This window comes from Diabrotica virgifera, chromosome 7, assembly GCF_917563875.1.
Source record: "Diabrotica virgifera virgifera chromosome 7, PGI_DIABVI_V3a".
NCBI lineage: Eukaryota > Metazoa > Arthropoda > Insecta > Coleoptera > Chrysomelidae > Diabrotica > Diabrotica virgifera.
The window spans coordinates 163,808,663-163,831,002 of NC_065449.1; the positions used below are offsets into that span (position 1 = coordinate 163,808,663).

At 31.9% G+C, this 22,340-nt stretch overlaps 3 protein-coding genes across 3 annotated transcripts in view; 2 read left to right on the forward strand and 1 right to left on the reverse strand.

The window, feature by feature from the left end:
- Positions 1–464: 464 nt before the first annotated feature.
- LOC126888845 (uncharacterized) lies at positions 465–7,599 on the forward strand. Its single transcript, XM_050657270.1, has 9 exons — positions 465–709; positions 772–1,226; positions 1,316–1,577; positions 2,566–2,652; positions 2,715–2,783; positions 6,185–6,475; positions 6,534–6,724; positions 6,832–7,135; positions 7,191–7,599. Exons 1-8 carry the CDS (start codon positions 630–632, stop codon positions 7,128–7,130), a joined length of 1,734 nt encoding a protein of 577 aa, XP_050513227.1. The 5' UTR covers positions 465–629; the 3' UTR covers positions 7,131–7,135; positions 7,191–7,599.
- LOC126888852 (uncharacterized) lies at positions 2,816–5,580 on the forward strand. Its single transcript, XM_050657282.1, has 2 exons — positions 2,816–3,143; positions 5,242–5,580. The coding sequence occupies exons 1-2, from the start codon at positions 2,987–2,989 to the stop codon at positions 5,466–5,468; spliced, it is 384 nt and encodes a 127-aa protein (XP_050513239.1). The 5' UTR covers positions 2,816–2,986; the 3' UTR covers positions 5,469–5,580.
- Positions 7,600–18,256: 10,657 nt separating the features above from the next.
- The window catches only part of LOC126888851 (uncharacterized), a 54,961-nt gene continuing 50,877 nt past the window's right edge, over positions 18,257–22,340 (reverse strand). Inside the window, exon 3 of the mRNA XM_050657281.1 lies at positions 18,257–21,936. Within this exon, the coding sequence (XP_050513238.1) occupies positions 21,711–21,936 (226 nt within the window). The 3' untranslated portion in view covers positions 18,257–21,710. The remainder of the gene's footprint in view (positions 21,937–22,340) is intronic.

Here is a 22,340-nt window from a genome sequence, read left to right on the forward strand (position 1 = left end):
GGCTTCAACTTTCAAATGCGGTTTGTAAGCAGAATTGCTATTTTATTTTTTAATCAAAAGTTATTCGGGTTCAAAAATTACAATTTTTCGATTTTTTGAAAGTTCAACCGCGTTTATCTCGAAAACTATGCATTCTGCGAAAAAACTTGTAAGAAAATTTTTTGCTTAGAATGACCCAAAAAATATAAAATAGTTTGTTTTGCGAAAAATCGCTGTTATGTAATTCCTCAAGTTCTTTGTTTGAAGGAGGTTGGGAGAAAACCGTGGATGTCACTAAATGGGTGAAATTTAGTTAAATACGTAGTCATATAGATTTTAATAAATACTATCGCACCATTAATTTAAATCGGTAGACAACGATGACTGTTCAGAGATTTTAAGCCTTCTAAATTGACCATGGCGGGAGAAAACGATATTTGTCCAGACGTAATAGATCACATGCCATAAGTCAGTTAAAAAAATATCCGTAAGGGGCGCTTACATCGAGGTTTGGTATTAAATCCTAACCTCATATTATTGAGATATATATTTCAATACATTTTTGCGTATTTTCAGCCATAGTTTCATAGTGTTTAAAATTTGTGAAATTTGTGAGTTATTTTAATATTTCGTTTGAACATTTTTGGATAATGGATATTTCAACGTTGAAGAAAAAGTTATCATCACTTGGTGCCAAAACAACAGGTACTAGAAAACAACTTGAAAGACGGTAAGTAAACCTAGTATACATTTTGTTTCTGCTCTATACTATTTTGTGTTTTTTGTATATAGTTTATGGTTATGGCAAGAAAAGAACTTGGGTGCTTCTTTATTAAATTTAAAGAAGCCTGAACTTAAAACGCCAATACCCTGTCCAAGTCATGCTGTTTTTAAACCCCTTGCAACAAATTCATTTAAAGGGCTAAAAATAATTAATAAAGCCAGCATAGACTTTTTTTTTCAACAGCAAATGGCTAAAAAGGGCAAAGAAAAGGGTCGAATATTGGCAATGCAGTTATTTATTAAGTATACCCAAATTGCTGAGGACAAAGATTTGTTGTTCATTTTAAGCAAGTGCTGTGCGGAGCAAAAAAAAACAGCAGATTATAACTTGGAGATGGTTATTAGAAAAAACAAATTGGAAATTTGCCAGTCATCTTGCAGCTGCCCTGCTGGCACTGGATATTCTGCGGCTTGCAAACATATCGGAGCCTTGTGTTTCTCTTTGGAACATTTTTCTATAACAGGTAAACTTTCAAACTGTCTTTTTTAAATATGTTTTTAATGGCTGTGTTAGTGTTAAACTAACGTTCTAGTGTTCATTTTTATCTTTTAGGAAAAGTACAAGAACTGGTGTCGTGTACATCAGAAAGTAAGACATGGAATAAGCCTCCTGGAAGGGGAATTACCCACATGTCAATATTCCAAATAAACAATGTAGAAAAGACAAATGTTTCCCAATCACAGGCATATACGGACCACATAATTAATTCTTTAATTAACAGAAATATATTTTGCAATTTAACAAATAGTAGAGAGGTTGTCAACTTGGCCCATGATATTGATCATTCGTACACACATATGCATGATTCAGTTGGGTGAGTATCTTTGCATATTTTTAAATTGGAAAGAAAAAATGTAAGGTGCTAGGTACTATAAGAGTATAAGTCATAAAAATACCATTGAATTTTATAGTTAATAAGGTATTATCAAAATAGAAAGTAAAATAGTTAATTACTACAGTTATGAATCATATTTCATCACCATTTTGATATTTAGTTGTAATAGTTATTTCAGCAGTGGTAATAAAACATCTGAAGAGTCGTTTTTAAAACTGTCATTTTTGACTTATACTCTAATCATGATACATAGCTCGATAGAAATACCAAATGTTGCTTTATAATAGCATATAGGGCTGGATCCTGAGTACCAAAAAAAGTTGATTAATAGCAAGCTGAAAATTTGTTAATATGTTAACGGTGTCTAGTAGGACAAACCTTGATCTATGGGAACACTGGAACAGGGGAAGTTTTAATTGTGGAACAGGTTAAAAATTTGGAACATCAGACTACGAAAATGTCCCATGTATTTTGTCGGACAGAACTTCCAATTGATTTGTTGCCCCTTCATTAAACTCTCATGCAAAAATCAGACTGCTATTTATCACCAACGTCATTTGGTGAACAACGAACATGACATGTTCTACGTGTCAAACTTATTAAAATGCCTAGTTGGTGATAAATAGCAGTGTCTGATTTTTGCATGAGAGTTTAATGAATGGGTAACAAATCAATTGGAAGTTCTTTCCGACAAAAAAGTGGGACGTTTTTGTAGTCTGACGTTCCAAATTTTTAACCTGTTCCCCAATTAAAACTCCCCTGTTCCAGTGTTCCCATACATCAAAATTTGCCCTACTAGACACCCTTAAGCTATTAACAAATTTTCAGCTTGCTATTAATCAATGTTTTTTTGGTATGTGGGATCCAGACCTAATATATTGTTTATCAGTCTTGATTAAATGATGAACAATTCATATGAACATATTATGTTCATATGAATTGTTTTAACAGTTGTTCAATTTTTTAGTTATGTTAATGGCATTAAAAAAACTGAAGATAAAATGCAAATCCATGAATTTGATCTACAATCAAAACCTGGACCAAGTAAAGAGAGGTTGTAATTGGGAAATTATAATATTGGTATTTGTATTAATGTTTGGTTTATTTTTTTTTTAGTGTAAGTACTGATTTAACTGCTTTTGCTTGTCGTGAAGAGAGTCTCAACAATTTGGACTTAAAGCATAGGTTGGTGATGGTAACCAGTACAATATATTAACAAAATATTTAGAAGACTTCTGGACCTCGGAGGTAAACTACACTATGGGTCGGTTTCACCAACAAAAAATAAATCGGTGAATAGTTATTCGTCGAATAAGATTTATTAGTCAATTAAATTTTATTGCGTTTCAATAACTATTTGTAATCCACAGTTAGTTATTCCTGGTGCTATGGATGCCATACAGTTGTTACAACCACATACTGCTATGGACATTCCTGGTACGTCCCAACCACCTCCTGCTATGGACATCCCCAGTAAGTCCCGAGCACCTCCTGTGATGGATGTCCCTAGTACGTCCACCGGTTTAACACCAATTATAATACAAGGTAATAATATAATTTTAAACACTATAAATCCCAGTCACAACATTCAGTTTAAGGGTCCGAGAAGCTAGCTATATTCTGTTCGCTAAACTCTGACACAACTGGCTATTAATTTTAGTATGTAATGTTTTTCTTTTTGGCCAATTTTGCCAAAACTAGCAAAATTACTAACTATTTAGTAATTATTAACTATTTAGTAATTTTTTTTTGCCAATTTTAGCAAATTGGCAAAATTACTTATGCCCTGTTGCACCAACAGACTGTAAATCAACTGATTTGCTAACTGTCAATCAAGTTTACACCATCAGTTTCTAGGTTTCTACCTTATATTTCTGTATATAAGTTCTGTGTATAAGTGAGCTGATATAATGGTCTATGTTGGTTAATGATAATGCACGAGGATATCAATGTTCTATGATTAAAAACCATTTGAACATCATCAAAAAGAAAAATTTTATTATTTCAATACTAAAATTTTAGATCTACATAATAAAAATATCTACAGTCACCAATATGAGTATAATATAACCTATAGTCTTACCAAGGCCATATGTATTTTTTAATGTTTTGATAGCAGATACTGTAATGAAACTCTAGGATCTCTATTATATTTGGGTTTCTTTAACTAAAATTACTTATTTTGTAATCTAATATTTATACTTTTTTAAAATGTATATAATGAGTACATAGATACCTATATTTGCATAATTTTGACTATTAGATTACAACACAAATATCAGTTGGTGATACTAAAACATTTAATAAGGAAATATATCTCTATTAAATATTAAGAAAGAAAAAATAAATATGAGTAAAATATATTTTTTTAAAGTAACAACTTTTCAGGTAGGTTCTTCTTAATTGCTGTCTTGCAATCAAAGGTTGGACATAGGTATATAGGAAAAATAATAACACAAGCGGTGGGAAACATATTAAGTTGTGAGACAAAGAGAAATGAAACTAGCGAAGGTGGAAAATTTAGCGATAAAAACCTATAAATTTATATTCTATTTATTGTTTCCCACCTTTAGTCATATCGGATGAGTTTGGCAACTGCCATTGTGACTGTTTTAATTTTTAATGATAACAATTAATAATGATAACGATTATTAGAAGAATGTAAATTTATAGGTATTTATTTCTAAATAAATTTCTCTCCTCCACTAGTTTCATTTCTTTTTATCTCACAACTCAATATCTATGTTTTTCATCTTTTGCGTTATTTTGCCGGTTATTAGCGAGCTCATCACTGGATATATATTAAAGGAGACATATTTTTAATTCAGGGCTATTCAACGCTTTTCATTTGTTTCGGGCACTTGTCATATGCCATATAATATTAATACATCTACATCATATATTATTGGTAGGTCATCATCATCATCCAACCAATTTACGTCCACTGCTGGACATAGGTCTCCCCCAATTGTTTCCACACTTCACGGTTTTGTGCTGATTTTTGCCAGTTTTTACTAATCCGCCTGATATCATCTGTCCATCGTGTAGGCGGCCTTCCTCTACTTCGTTTATCTTCTCTTGGTCTCCACTCCATCAGCCTTCGTGCCCATCTTGAATCTTTCAGCCTGGCGACGTGTCCTGCCCAGTTCCATTTGAGCCTGGTGATACGTTCTACAACATCTGCGATACCGGTTGTTTGTCTGAGATCTTCATTTCTTATTTTATCCCGTAGAGTTACGCCCAGCATGGATCTTTCCATGCGCCTTTGAGCAACCCGCATTTTCGACGCTGTTGCCTTGGTTAGAGTCAGTGTCTCTGCTCCATATGTCATTACCGGTAGCACACATTGGTCAAACACTTGTCTTTTTAAACCGATCGGTATACTGCTCCTAAATATGTCTCTCAGAGCTCCGTAGGCTGCCCAAGCAAGAGTTAATCTTCTTAAACCTGGTAGGTATATACCAATTATACATACCAAAGATGTGCGACATATATAGATTAATATTATATGACATTTAACAAGTACCCAAAACAAATGAGAAGCGTTGAATAGCCTATTGGGAAATTGAGTAAACACACATTTTAAATAATTTTATTATTAAAGTTTATTATACAAATAATAAAAATTCATTGTTTTTTGCAGATGAGAAAGATTCATTGCAGCAAGGTGGGCCAGCAGCTGCAAAAACAACAAAAGGCAGTAAAAGGAAATGTCCTTCATGCGAGGAAATGCAGGACAATAAAAATCTTGTATTAGATAAAAAATTAGAAATTTTGGAAATTGTGAGGAGAAAGGAATTGGTTGAATTAAAATTAAAAGAAATAGAACTGAAATCAAAAGATCCGAATTGGAATCCAAATTGGAATTAATAAATATTATGCTTCATACCTTGGAAAATGTGCTTTAATATTCTTTATACAGGCTAATCCCTATGCATAAGTATTAGTATAAATTGTATAAAATATATAAAAACACGCTGTATTTTCCTGTCACTGTGTCACACAAAAAATTGGCCAGCGCAAGTACCTGTAATAATTATTGTTACATGTACTTGCACTGGACAATTTTCTTTATGACACGGTGACAGGAAAATACAGCGTGTTTTATATGTTCGTTCATAGGTATTCTTTTTGCAGTTAAATTTTAAATATAAATGTGAACATCCTACACTATGTCTAACAACGATCAAAAATATAAGCAGCAACAACGTATATCATAATATACAGTCGGAAAAATGAAAGAATACCCATGAACGATCACATCAACCACTTATTTTGTATTTGCTGTCGATGGTGAAACCGGCCCTATGTCGACATGTTGTTGTTTGAATAAGTTCCTTTTATTCACTTTTGTTATTAGTTGGATTATATAAATTGGTTATATATTATCATTAAAACATGGTCATATTGTCTTTCAACCAATTATTGGATATATAAGATTTTTATTAATATCCTCAGTTCTTTAAACTTTGTTGCAAACACATGCTAAACGCAGTTGCTCAAAATGACAGTGTATGTAGTTTACCTCCGAGATCCAGAATTGATATGAATTGTTATGTCAATTAATTTTTGTTTATTATTCACAGACTGGAAGACTTGATGGATGTAATTCTTACGCACTCCAATGAAAGTGTCACTTTGAAGTGTCTTCCCGACTGGAGTATTGAGAAAAAATGTTGCCAAATAATATATAACAAAATGAGTAATGTGGATATAAAAAGTGTGGCGATTGAATCTATGGGTAACAGAAAATTGTGGAATAAAGAAAGACAGTTTAGAATAAGTGGTTCTCGGTGCTATTCTTTATATACTTATTCTAAAGAAAATTGGAACGATAAGATCCAGAAATATTTTTGGCCAAAAGGATTTTCAAACAAGTGTGTTATATAATATATTACTTGCTTGCATTTTAAAGTGTTACACATTTTATTTTAGAGCTATGCAATATGGAATCTCAACTGAGGAGGAGGCAAGATTATGCTATATAAAGAGTACTGGATACACAGTGGAAGAAACTGGTTTCATTATTGCCAAGAAACATCAGTGGTTGGGATATTCTCCAGACGGAATAATAATGAAGGATGGTAGACCTCATAAACTACTTGAAATAAAATGTCCTGTTATTGGTAATATTTTTACTGTACCTATATTTATATATTTAGAGTATATAAAAATATCTATATATGTACATATATAGATATTTTTATTATTATATTTTTTTTATAATTTTAAGGTCAAACCAAAAATTCAGCAGCGTTAATTGTTGATTGTGATTACCTTCAGATTGAAAATCATAAAGTTATTTTAAAACGGAAACACCCATATTATGGACAAATCCAGTTGGGAATGGCTATTCTTAATTTGGCAGAATGTGATTTCGTTGTCTATTCAAAATTTTCAAATTCTTTTGCCAATATTGTTACACCATTTGATAAAATATTTGCAAATTCCTTGTTAGAAAAATTGCAGAGAATTTATTTTTCAAAAATGATTCATCAAATTTGCATTGCAGAGAAAGAGCAAATGGAATAGGATAAGTATGTAATAAAACACAAGTATTATATTTTATTTAGATGTATTTTTATGTTCTAGATTCTAGGTTATGGATAGATAAAAGAACAATGCTGGGCATTTACCTATATTAAACAGTTGTGTTCTAAGAAGAAAATAAAGTGTTTTTGGCATTCAACACATTAAAAGTTGCTAATTAATGAACTATTCTGATACATTTTTAAAGAAATGTTCATTTATCATCAGCTTGTAAAAAGTTCCATAGATCAGAAAAAAAGTTCTAAAATGTCCCAGTACATATCTAAGGACTTATTTTGTGATCTATTGGACTTTTTGAAGTCAGTGGGTATAATAAGGCTACTGGCAAAACTTTCCACTATAATAAAAAAGTTAACGCGCCATTTATCCTACAGCATTTCTCTAAAGAATACTGTGGTGTGGAAATGGATAAACTTGTATCTATCTATTTTAATAAAAATTTTAAGAAGTCTATGTGTATGTTTATTTCACCTTAAACAAAACTTATCATGTACAAAATGGTGTGCTTGATAACTTCATGTTATTTTTTAGTTCTTGAGAAAAAACTACCAAAAGAAGATCTCAAACAACATTCAAGTGGCTTGCAACAAAATTTGGTAAACATTTTTCAACTTTGCAATAATAAAATCTATCGATTTTTTTTAATTTGAACTACAACTGTAAACAAGTAAATAAACCTTTAGCTATCCACATTCTATAGTTCATTCGCTTTCAACATGAGCTAAGACACCAGATTTGTGGTTCTTCATGTCACTGCAGCTTGTCGTTGGTTAGAAATTAATTTATAATAAAATGATTAAATTAATTGCTAACCAACGACAAGCTGCGGTGACATGAAAAACCACAAATCTGATGTCTTAGCTCATCTTGAAAGCGAATGAACTATAGGTACCTACATAATTTTAAAAAAGATTCACATCAGTGTTTCACATATTTTTAAAATGTTAGTGAATGTTCATCCAAATATATGTATAATATGTAACTGTTTGCTTTGTCAATAAATAACTATTTTTTTTCTGTCTCATAGTTAACCAATAAAATAACGCAAATCAAATCTTGTTTAAGTCTTAATTTTTTTGCAATTTTAAAACAAATTACAGTTGATAAATAGTAACAAATCACAAATGTTATATGTAAATAATAATTAGAGGTATATCTATAGTTCTGGGGAAGTATGGAGAGCATTGTGAGAGACAGAAACAAGTTGGCTACAGACCTATTTAATAGAATTATGAAAGTTTTTCAAATGCCAGACAAATGGAGAAGCAATATATTAGGTTTGTTCATACAAAGAATCACAAACTAGTTCATAACAGTTTCTGACTGCTGCACAATACGCATGTGCGAATTCAACCAGCCGTGAACTAGTTTGTGATTTTTGTTGGAACAATATTCTACCGAGCTGGCAAGTTGTCTAAGAGCAGTGCCCAGAGAAAAGAAAAGAAAGAAGAAGAAAGCACAGGAAAACGAGGCAAAACGAAAACTTTAACGTTACTATTTTACCCATATTCCATATTTGATAATGCACGAAAATATCAATGTTCTATGAACATTGATAAAAACCATTTGAACATCATCAAAAAGAAAATTTTTATTAGTTCAATAATAAAATTTTAAAATATTTCATAATAACATCTACAATATTAGATCACCCAATATGAGTATAATAAATGTATAGTCTTACCAAGGCCATATTATGTATTGTTTAATGTTTTGATAGCAGAGACTGTAACTCTAGAATCTGGATTATATTTGGGTTTCTTTAACTGAAATTACTTATTTTGTAATCTAATATTTATACTTTTTTAAAATGTATATAATGAGTACATAGATACCCATATTTGCATAATTTTGACTATTAGATTACAACACAAATCTCAGTTGGTGATACTAAAACATTTAATAAGGAAATATTACTAAGAGAAGGGATTCTATATACAATATTCCAAAAATTTTACTACTTTGATAGCAGAGACTGTAATAATTCTAGAATCTATTACATAAACATTTCTTTAACTAAAAGTACTTATTTGGTAATGCAATATTTATACACTTTTTTAAAATGTAGAGTATATTATATATTTACATAATTGTGGTCATTAGATTACAACAGAAATCTCAGTTGATGATAATAAAAAAATTTGATAAGGAAATATTAGACTAATTCCAATGAAGCTGAAGGGAAAATTCTATAAAACAGCCATAAGACTGGCTATGATGTACGGAACTGAATATTGGGCAGTGAAAAAGAAAGAGGAACAGTGAATGCATGCAGTGGAAATGAGAATGCTTAGACGGATGAGTGGAGTGACAAAAAAGGATAAAATCAGAAATGAGTATATTAGGGGAAGTTAAGGTGTGGCACCAATGCATGCCAAAATGTTCATATGTTACATATTCTGTTTTTAAAATTGCAAATCATGAAACAGTTATAAATTATTTCATTGACATATGGGAATAATTTGGAAGAAATTCTATCTTGCAGTATTTTATGTTTTTTTGCCAATCCTATAACATTTTCGACAATTATTCTACGATTGGCAATTGCCCTTGTTTTTATTATATCCTCTTCTGACAACTGAGCTCCTTTTTTAAATGGAGGTATATTTAAATGTACTCCTTTTTCTTCTAACAGATCGGATATGTCAAAACCCCTGTCAGCTAAAACAAATTCTCCTTCTTGAATTAATTCTAATATTCCACATTCTGCTGTAATCTTTCTATCTGAAATACAGCCTCCATAAACATCAGATACATATATAATTTCCCCTTTTTCTGAGCAGGCTATTAGTATTTTAAACGTATTTGTTCCACAATACGTAGAATACGTTGCCTGCTGGATAATAGGATCGGTGCTTCTTTATATGGGTATTTCAGTACAGTCCAGAATAATTTTGTACTGGTCTTCTGACGTTGTTGAGATATCCCAAAAGTTAATTTTTTTAAAGCAAGTGAACAGATGCCTGGTCCACTTAACAAATATTTTTCGGACAGTTCGAATATCTACTGAAAAAAAATTCTGTAATGTGGAATAATACATATTAAGTCTATATTTCATGAGTGTTATTAAGAGTTCATTTTCCACTGAAAGTGCACTATGAACTTTAATGTAAGATTTTCCAAACTCTTCAACAAAAAACCTAAACAATTTTCTTGAAAAGCCAGTAAAATGTTTTAACTGTTCTTCCGACAAAAACTCGTATGCAATTAACTGACATCTATTTAATGTAATGACTGTTTGGGTTTTAATAGATGTCTTAGAACTCACTGATGGATTTTCAGTAGAAGGTGTCTCTGAACCATACTTTTGTGTATCACTCTGCACTAATTCATTTTCTGTTTGCACTATATCAGTTTCTGCTTGCTCATTGTTTTTGTTTAGTGGCAATACTGTTGTACAGAGTCTTTTTCTACTTCTCCCAGAGTCCTTCACTTGAGTATCCAATTTTCTTTTTGGTAAATTCAAAGAAGGTACCACATCTTTTTTAAGAATCCTCCATTGTCCTAAAAAAACAAGACAATAGTAATGCAAGAAATTAAAATAAGTATTTTTTAACTTACCCAAACTTGTAACTGTATAATTTTCATCTGAAAAGTGCCTGGAACAGATTTTTGTATGTTTTCTAATCCTTTTTCCAGACCTGATAGCAATCAACCATCGTTTTTGTAGATCTTTATTCGATGGGAATTTATGAAATTTTACATTTTCGGTTTTATTCGAAACCGAATTGCACTGTGGCACACAACAATTGTAAGGCATAGTGATAGTGTCCAAAAACAATTAAAACTATTAACTTAACAATTAAAACTAAAAAATGTCCTATTAAAACTATTATATATAAACTATTAACTTAACAATTAAAACTAAAAAAATGTCCTAAATAACTTATTAAAACTTAAATCACTAACAGAATTACAAAACAACTAAGAAACGAGTACCAAAACAATGTAAATAAATGACAGAATAAAATAGGGTTATGTTTTAATACCAAACCCTGACGCCAGCGCCTCCTACATGCATGTGATCTATTGGATGAAAACAATTATTGTCACCCAAGCACTGCGCGCCGCTTGCATATTTTTTGGCATATTATCTATTGTGACGGAGCTGGTGGACGAAATAAAAACTATACCTTTATAAGATTTATTCACTACATGGTAACTATTGTTAAACGTTTGCGGTCCATTGTCGTAACTTAATCTGTGAGAGGGACAAAAATATGAGACTGATAAACCTCAAAAATAAAACAGAAATGCCTTCAGATTGGGAAGAAATTATATCCAATTCTCGCGTAAAACCATTCCCATTGTTTGTCATCTCAGTAACTCAAGATCTTGTTAAAGAGTGGACCAATATTTTTACCAATAAATATCTGAAGAAATGCTTTGTCGTAATGCAAAAGATAAAGGAAATATTGTGCATCAGTTCTAACTCCCTCACTATGTTGCATTGAGATGCATTAAGATACAATTTGTTCTTCCGCTCAGTCAAAAAAATCTTAGTCTTAAAGAATCGGAATTAAATTTGCGTAACCAGTCGTATTTCAACCATGAAAAATACAAAGAGTAAGTTCTGCGAGTCTCGAGATGCAAAAGAGATGTATGTCTCAATTCCTCATGAAAAGAAGCCATGTAAACAAAAAATGAGTGGCAAAAACAAGACAACACATGATCCAACCGTGAAAAGCCAGTCTGCCGACTTGAAACGAAAGATAGGTAAATGCTTTTTTATAAAATTATGTTTTAGGCTACCTATCAAAGAAAATATTAATTTTCAAAAAAACAAAATGGAGACCAACCAACGCCACGCCCTTCAGTAATGAAGTCTCTAAGAAGATAATATATAACAAAACTAAAGGAAGCAGAAAATCAAATAAAAGCTGAAATATTTTATTGCTAAGACCAATTTTTTAACTAAAATGTTTTATTCTGTTTTTGATGAAAAACAGAGAACCAAAAAACAAATCAGAAACAAGAACAAAGCAGGAACAACACTGCGACTAAACGCCTGCTTTTGGTGACATCCATTGTTTTCTTCGTTAAAAAGTGGACATTACGGCGCTAATTATTTATTTTTTTAAAAACAATTTGACTTTTGTTCTTTGTTTACATTAGTTCGTATTATCAATCAATTTTTCTACCATTATGTTCATCTTTAATACCACTCAACTGATGTTTTTTGTCGTAAATAGTATTATAACTTTAAAATTCGTTTTTCTCAAAATCATTTCTTGATGACATCCATGATTTTCTCCCGATACTCTTCGTTTATAACAATCTTATCGACATCCGGATCTACTGTAACCCAAAAAATTCGTGTTCTACGGATCAAAATACATAAAAAACTTTCGTTCATATTTTGATTATTTAAACAATGTTCCGGACCATATTGAGTGGGATGATAACTCAAATATTATTATTTGAGTTATTTTCAAGCATTTTCTGCAAAAAAATTGAGTCACCTCTCAACGTCCATCTCAAAACAGATGCGCCCTGGACTATATGTGTTTATAGCTTTGTTTGACAATAAAAAAATTAATTTTTAACAGTGCAAATAATTAAAACCGGTATAATTTGACATTTGACTTGAACTTTCAAATACGGTAAGCAGAATTGCTATTTTATTTTTTAATCAAAATTTATTCGGGTTAAAAAATTGCAATTTTTCGATTTTTTGAAAGTTCAACCGCGTTTATCTCGAAAACTGTGCATCCTACGAAAAAACTTGTAAGAACATTTTTTACTTAGAATGACCCAGAAAATACAAAAAAATGTTTTGTTTTTCGAAAAATCGCTGTTATGTAATTCCTCAACTTATTTGTTTCTAACAATCTTATCGACATCAGGCTCAACTGTTGCCCAAAAAATTCGTGTTCTATGGGTCAAAATATGTACATAAAAAACTTGGGTAAGTCCATCTAAATAAAGGAGGGCGTTGTACCCCCCTGGCGACAACACTATTAGTCCAATCGTTAGATATTTGTCCTCCAAAAATCATACGAACGTGCTGAATTTTGCAAAAATATTTTGGCACCCCAAAAAAGATGCAAAACAACAGTTTGCCTCTACTACCCCCGGCTTCCCCATAAGACCCCATAAAGCACCGTTCTCTCTGAAACAACGCCGGAAGCGACCGACGATTTTAAACGCTAGTTATGCATTCAAAATCAATTTGTTAAATAAAATGTGTATCAATTCGAGGGTAAAAATTCGATTTTTTTTTATTAGAGTATCCTATCGACATAAATCAAAATGCGTTTTAAAGGTCAAATGAACAGCTTTCGTATCCAATGTTTGCATTTTGTCGCAAATGAAGTCAATTTCTATACAGCTGTTAATAAATAAAAATTGCGCGATTTTTGCCATTTTTTCGATTTTTTTTTGTGTAGACTTTTAGGGGGAAGTCGGAGTAGTGGCGGCAAACTTTCTTTGTATCTTTTTGGTGTCCCAAAATTGATATTCTCAGCAAAATGAAGTTTGTTCGTATGGCGTTTAGGGTCAAATCTTTCACGATTGGTCTAATGATACTTTGGCAAATTTGTAACGGGTGCAAAGGGCATTAACGTTTTTGAATTCCTGATACTGTTGCTCACCCTGTATGGTAAATCCGTTTCAGAAATTGTGTTTGTTTGTTGCGTGGAAATGTGTGATTATTTTTCATTTCTCATGAATCTGTAGTATTACGTAATTCGTTTTCTCACAATATTGGATTGATTTTATGTTCTCAGGAATTCGGCGTAGATAAGTGCCTCGAGTTGTTTACTATATTGAGAAAAACGGTCTGCCTTTATGCATAATATGACGTGTTTGTCTTTGAGTGTCTCAGTGATGCTTTATGGAAAGCTCGCCGACAAAGAGCTAATTGTTTCTGGTGACTGAAATATGACAGGATGTCTTATGAAGTCTGTGTTTATCTTATGAAGATTAAATCGCTCTGAGTTGTTTATATAATATACTTGTTGGTATCTAGTGGGCCAGCTGTGCAAAAAGCTAAATCAGCGAAAAACGTGAGAATGTTGGGCTGAGATATATAATCATCAGAATTTAGTTGATTGACTCCTATTTGCGGGAGAATAAGTTATTGCCCTATAAGACGTGGTTAAAGTTTGCTTAAACCTTTTCTATTCGTTTTGAAATAAAAGTGGAAATTGGCTAACTTTTTGATTGGTAAAACCGGACATGGTTGAGTAGGATGAAAACATGGGGAGATGGAATGAGTTTTGGGTTGTACAGAGAGTTAGAAGTATATTGGATCTCAGTTCTAAGTAGTCGAGAACAGAGATCAGTTCTAATAAAGTCTATAATAAAAAGTTTGTGCCTTTCCGTCAGCAGGCTCTTTGCCTTGCTGACGGAGAAAATTGTTGATAGTAGATCGATGGAGAAAATTAGTTGCTTGCATTTAGTAGGGGAGAGTTAAAAAAACCGGGTAGGTTGATAAAACCGGGTACCCCTTAATTCTTCTAACTGTCTGCTGCTAGTTATTAGACAATGTTATTGTTAGTGTGCCTTTAACACCAACAGTCGTGTGTATTCATTTCTACCTCATTTGAGTAAGTGCTGGAGCAGTAAGATCTCGCCTGTTTTTTTACGCAAAAAACTCGATTTTTAAGGTAAGTTTATAGCTGTTTTCTCCTTTAATGAATAGCTAATGGCTATTTCAAAATTTAATACATGTAACCTAGTATATTACCTTTAATTGGGCCAAAAATTTTGAATATTATTTCATAACTTAAAAATTTAGATAACATTTAATGTCTTGTTTACGAGTTTGACAAAACCGGGTAGTCCGAAAATCAACAAAACCGGGTACCTGATTTTATCAGACCTGTTGTTACTTCCAGTTTCTGCAGTGGTTTTTTGTTTTTAGTTAACTAGTAAAAAAGCTACTAGGAGATATTAAAAAAATCTCCAGTCGTTAAAAAATTAAAACTAAATGAACTGGACAAAAAAAAAAGAAAAAACGTGGTAAAAAGGGCTGCACCAAAAACAAAATTTTGGAGAGTTTGGAGGGAGAAGATAATAATGACGATGCGTGTCTATATTACAATTAACTATTTTCAAATTATAATGCGAAGGAAGGCTGGATAAAATGTGTGTCTTGCACCAAATGGGCTTATGACCCTTGTAGTGCCTATGATGATGTAGATTAAGTTTATATTTGTGACTTCTGTTCATAGATTTTCGATTTTTGTTCACATACTTTTAATAAAAATTTTAGTTTCTGCTCATTGGTCTTTTTACATGGTAATTAAGTTACTACCCGGTTTTATCATACCGGTTGGACAAAACCGGGTATTTTGCAATATTTTTATAAAAATAAAAAAAATTAAAAATCTAAGAATATTTTTAAATATTGACATTCGCATATCAAACTTAAGTCATTTGAGAACATTTCAATCTGCATCAAACATTTGCTACTCTCACATAGCAAAAGATATAGACGGTTTTTGGAGTGGTACCCGGTTTTGTCCAACTCTCCCCTACAGTTTCTTTAAGTTTTTGTTCCAGAGCCGAAGTAGGCTTAAGTGGCTGCTGTGGTCGTGGAGAGTGTAAATTCTCAACCGTATTTTGTGTTCCTAGTGATGGATTCAACGCATCCATTAGTTTTCTTTTGTCGAAAAGTTCTTCGTTTCTTTTAATCAAGTTTAATTAATAACAATAATAATAATATAATACAAGTGTTGCATACAATAAACGAACAATGGAATTTCATCTCTAATATAATTAATACCTGTAATTTGTTCTGTAAAATTGAGTGTCGTTATGTGCGTGACAAAAAATGTGTCGTAACATCAGGAAAATGTTTAACACCGTAACTGCCGCATGGATGGACTATGGATAAAGAACACATCAAGGTACTTGCGCTATTTTTAATTGTTAAACTCTTACGTTTTCTCGCGAATTGATGAAAACTTTATTATTTTTTTTTGATAACAACTTTGCTGAATTTTTATTTGTTTCAATAAAGTAAGAATTATGTGTAGGTAATTACTAGATTTTCTTTACCAATATCTATAGTCCTTATAAAGTAATCACGCATGAAAGTAGCCTACGCTAAGTACAGATATTTCAAATAACCGGCATTCTTAGTTTTATATTTTTTTATAAGTAAACATATCAGGATATTTCCTTTTTTAATTATGGCGCCCCCCGAGCAATTGAGTTTCAATTTTATTTAACATCTATTAATCCTTAAGCTCCTAGCGTTACATATATGTAACGCAGAAACCGCTAAAATCTTGATTCTAGTTTTAACTAGATGGTGATGCAAGACTTTCAAGGGACACTTGTTTACTCGTTTTCAGCAGTTGGTTCGAGGATTTGATATAACCTGTTTATTTAGTTGAGTGTTTTATGTGCCGGTGTTTATTATTTATGGTAAAAAAGGATCTCAAGGTTGAGTAAGTATATTTTTACTATTCTTTTGTTATTATACTTTGTTTAATGTGTTTTCAATTGAGAATCAATTAATGTCTTTTCTTATTGATAATATAAATTTCTGGAAATTTTATCCTGGTTTTGTAAAAAATGGCTTTAATTTTTGGTGTTACATATATGTAACGCTAGGATAGGAACATATGGGAGTAAAAATCGGAACTTTTAGAATTTTAACGTATTTTTTGTTCCAGAAAAGGGTTTTCTCTTCAAGAAGCGATGGAGATGCTTGATGCCGTTGAAACTTTAGACGTTGATGCTATATACATAGATATAGGTACTGAATCCCCAGAATTGAATGTGCTTACAGACGAGGAGTCTGGTAATGAGGAATATAATGATTTTAACAGGCTGTCCTAGAGAATTCTTAGAGCACCTCTTGAATTTGTTTTACGAAATAGTGAAAGAGATTCCGAAATATATGATGATATTAACGAGGCCCAGCCTTTCAGATCATCAGCAAAAGCTAAATAACTAGTGAAAGAAAAGTTGAAGTTGATCTTATTGACCAGAATGTAGCTAGATACCAAGTAGGAATTTGTTCTAAAAAATGGTGGTGGTTGCATTTACATTGATGCTGGACATAACTATGGACATAATAGTCTATTTACATTGATGCTGGATATAACTGGACATAATAGATGCTATGATCCTATGCCGCAACTAGAATTTTGAAGATATCTAGTAACATCGTATCTTACTAAGTATGGTACCAAACCAAAAGATACAGGCAGGCCATCTTCGTTCAAAGTAGTCGTAGATATAAGATACGATAAGATTGATCACCTTCTGACCTATATTCCTGATAAGAAAAGGAGATGTTTTGCAGATGAATGCTCTAGTTCATATATGCGTACCATGGGTTGCAAGTGCAATGTGGGAGTGTGCATCAAGTGCAACATAGATTTTCATCTATAATAACTTTATTATGATTTTTCGTTTATCTAGTTTTGTATTTGTTTGTTATTTTGAAATTTATAATCGGAAATATTTTAAATATTTTTGCTCCTATATCTTCCTAGCGTTACATATATGTAACGGCAATTTTCTAAAAAATCAAAAATAATTAAGAAAAAAAAATGTATGTATTTTGTGTTAAAACCTTCTGCTGAATACATCAAAATTAAAAAAAATATTAAATTTTCTAAATAAATTAATTCAGGATCTTAAGGGTTAAGAATCCACAGCCCTAGGTCTCTGAAGATTTAGAGCTACCGAGGTATATCAAAAAGTTAAGTAGCACCAAGTAAATTTTTATATTTTGTTAAATTTGTCATGTTACGTATTTTTTGCCTTTGTTATCCATAGGCGTGCTACAAATTTACTATATTTTTGCAAAATTTCGGAATGTGTTTAATTCGTAGAACAAATCTAACATTTGTTTATAATAGAGATTGCAGTTACTATCTACAAATAGTTTCTCATGACTTTTGATGTAGGTAACATAATTAGGAAAGCAGGAATTAAACAATTTAGAAATTCATATTGAGTTTCCTACGGCCCGTTTGGCCATTAACCACCTGGTATACTTCTATAATATTGATCAAGTACAAGAATCAAGTATAATATTGATCAAGTGATTGTATACAAGTGGTTGTATAAAAGTAACCAGCGAGCAATGTTGTTAAGCATTTTGAAGTGGAGACGATTGGTGTGTGGTACATACCTACGCATTATTATTTTCATATCAGACATTTCTTTATTTATATAAAAAGGTTCAAATACAAATAATATATAAAATATAGAATATATCGTCCTCATCACGCAAAACTCACTAAGTCCATTTTTGTCAAAATTGAGTAAAGTCTACTGATCGATTCACAATATCAATTTTCCTAGTCTGGCAGTTGCAATTTTCATTGCAATTAATCACAAACACTAATTGGCTCGACCAAAGCCATTTTTCAAGCAAAAAAAAAATAGTCTGGCAGATATAAAGAAGTCCAACAAAGCACGTAGAGTTGGCTGCCTAAAGCACTGAATATACTTAAGTCCAAAATTACCATTTTGTTATCGGGCAGAAGTCACTAACTGGACGTAATAATGTTTGCCTGATTACGATGCGACAGATACTAATAGGGCTTTTCATCGATTGTCATTTGTTTCGAGCTTCTGTCATGTGTCACATAATATTAATATATCTACGTCATACGTCTTTGGTTTGTGTCATTGGTATACACCAATAACGTATGACGTAGATATATTAATATTATGTGACACATGACAGAAGCTCGAAACAAATGACTGTGAATGAAAAGCTCTATAGTAAAGAGTATCAGGTAATGAACGATAAATCAATCAGTTATTTTGTATTTCCTGTCTCTTTCTATAACAAACGTTTGTTATTTATAGAAAAAGACAGCAGATACAAAATAAGTGATTGATGTGATCGTTCATGGGTAATCTTTCATTTTTTCGACTGAAGTGTGAGCACATGTTGATTTGTGTAGATCGTAATTACTGTTTTGTTTTTTAGGAGTAAAAAAATTTTGTAAATTATTTTTTACGAATTGTTTTATAGTGAAGTGCTAATAAACAAATCGAAAATGAAATCTAGTAAAAAGAAAACGCATTGCTAATCTTGCAATGACCAACGAAAATTCTAAAACGACTCTGAAGGTAGGAGGTTGGTAAACTTAGTTTCAAAATAGTTTGTAAATTTGTGTTTATAGGTAAAAGAAACAATATTAGACAGTACACTGCACAGACAATTTTAGTAAAGAAGAAAGGATGCAATTATTGTGTTCCACGTACAGGGAACTGTGAATCGTATAATCGAAAAAAATATTTCATTTTATAGAATGTAAAATTACATGCACCAAGAAGACAACGGCCTCGACAAAAATGTACCAAATCACGAACGAAAAGCAAAATGTTTTATTTTTAAAAAAATGCTGCTCAAATTAGAGTGTGTCAATTTTTTTTTCTAAAGACTCTCTCTATCAGTAATGGTCCTCTAAACAAAGCATGTGAGGGTAAGAATAACATAACAGGCTTATTTCAAGGCGATGATAAAAGAGGTAGACATGTACCTGCCAATAAAACAACCGAAGATATATTAACTTTATTAAAAATCATATCGAAAGTTTTCCACTAACAGAATCGTACTATTGCAGAAAGTCATCAAAAGAATGTATTTGTAAGCTACATTATCTATCGGAAAATTGTATGCCTTGTATAAAGAACTATGTAATCAAAGTGCTCGCATACCAAAAAGTTTGGCAACGTACAAAAAGAATATTTGGTAAAGAATATAACTTGTCATTCTTTAAACCGCGCAAAGATCAGTGTGCCCGATGCAACAGATATAAATTAGCAACAGGTGAGGACAAAATAAATTTACAGCAAGCCTATGACAAACACAAACAGCGCGAAAAGGATGTGATAAGAAAACAGCAACTGAAAATCCTGGTTTTATCACTGCTACTTTTGACCTTCAAAGTGTGCTGCAAATACCAAGTAGTGATATATCATATATCATCCTTACACTACAGTAGAAAATTACCTGTCTTTAATTTATGCATTTATGAAGGAGCTCGCCCAAATAATGCTCACTGTTTTACCTGAACTGAACTTAATGATGCCAGAGGGAGCTTAGAAATTGCGTTATGTTTGTATCCCTATTTAAAAAACCACCCTGCGAGAGTCACAGAAGTATAATTGTTTTCCGATACTTGTGGGGGACAAAACAGGATTCAATTTGTCATCGCAATGCTGCATTATTTTGTTCATGTGTTATCTGGCCACAATATTACTGTTCTCGAGCAGAAGTTTCTAGAGCCAGGATATACGATGATAGAATGCGACAGTATGCATAGCGCCATAGAGAGAGAAAAGAGGTATGTAGCAGTACACACGTTTCATGACTGGAAAAATATTTTTGTCAAAGCTAGGTATAAACGAGGCATGAAAAAGTAGGACACTTATGTAGTCCATGAGCTACAATATTCAGCTTTTATTAACTGGAAACTACTAGCGAAAAATATGTTATAAAACACAAAATTAAATAAATCTGGTGAAAAAGTTAGGTGGTTGCAAATAAAATGTTTCAGAGTGGAGAGGGAATATCCAGGAATCATCAAATATCGCTACGAGCACTACGGTCCCTACTTTGAACTAAGTATTTATGGACGAGAAAGACCTCCAACACAAGCCTCCCTATCACTTCAACAGGCTTACCTAGGTATGTGTCCAATTTCGTTAGCAAAATTTAATGATTTACAGAAATTATGCAATACCGACGTTATTCCTTCGGAGTTCCATGCTTGGTATTCGTCTCCGCCAACCTCCAGATTAGTCATTGACAGAAATACTGAGCCCAGTATTTATAGCGATAGTGAATCAGAGGGAAACGAAGACGAACAGCGGATTTAAACTCATTGAATTTTAGTTTTTATTTCTATAATATGTTTATTTAGTGAGTTACTTTAATTTAAGTAATAAATAATGTTCATAATGTGTTTAACTAATTCACCAAATTTACCTTTTACCAACTTGCCAGAAATCACTAAGTCCATTAAATACCATTGATTTCAAATAACATAGTGTATTCACATCTCAAAGCATTACTAGACTTATAAAATTGCATCGGTAATTTCCTTGACTTTTATAAGGATGAATTTTAGACAACAATTAAAACTAAAATGTTGTTTTTCTCAGATCTCTTATTTTGGACTTATTGACTTTTTGCCGCGACGACGACGATATTTTCTAAAATTTAATACAAATTTACCAAATTAGATTAAAAATATTGATATTTCTACGAATAAGGATAACTTAATAAACACAAAATATTAGTTCTTAGTTCTTACTCAACATGAAGGGTCAGGGGGAAGAACGATAAATGTCTATCTGGAAGCATTTTCAGTAAAATGAGAAACAAAGTTACATAACATAAATATTCATTGTTTTCCCCCTTGTGTCCAATCTTGTCGTGTTTTCAAGTCAATTCTCATCGTAATTTCCCCTGGGCCATTCACAGGTTGATAGTACTCTTTCTAAGCTAATAGATTGCACAAAAATCGCAAAATGACCAAAAATTGACATTCATCGTTTTTCCCGCTGACCCTTTACATACTATCACAAGTTCTTTGTTATCGACAATTTGTTGTTAGAATACTTTATGGATTACAGACAATTTTCCTTAAATAAAGCACACCTGTCCTGTTCTACGATACGTCTGAACGTTGGTACCAGTTTTGTATCTAGATCCAATAACATGTTTTGTCTAACATTTATCAGACAATCTTGAAATTCATAGTTGGTTCTACTGTAGCATATGCAGCTATCCAATGTCTCTGTAGATGAATGGGTCCCGGAAGAATTTAGGACATATGGAGTATAAAACTCTAATCTAAAATAATAGATAGGTACCGTTAGTCAAATTCATTCAGTAGTTTCTAGGTCGTTTTATCTTAAATTAGAATATTATCAACTACATAGGTACATCTTAGAGAGTTGCGAAAGTGACACTTATATAATACAAGGAAGCCATTATAATTATTTGAAGAATAAAAGTCAAGGAATCCACCAAATACTTATAGATACAGAAAAAGAATACCAAATTGATAAGAATAATATATTTGAAAACGAGAAAGAATACCAGATTGCTAAGACTGAAATATTAGAAAAGGAGAGCACCGAGGAAACTTGAAAAAAAAAATCAAAGATAATATAATTAACGCAGCAACAGAATCACTTCTAGAGAGTAAAGTAACGAATACTAACCTAACATATCAAAAAAGAAAACCCCATGGT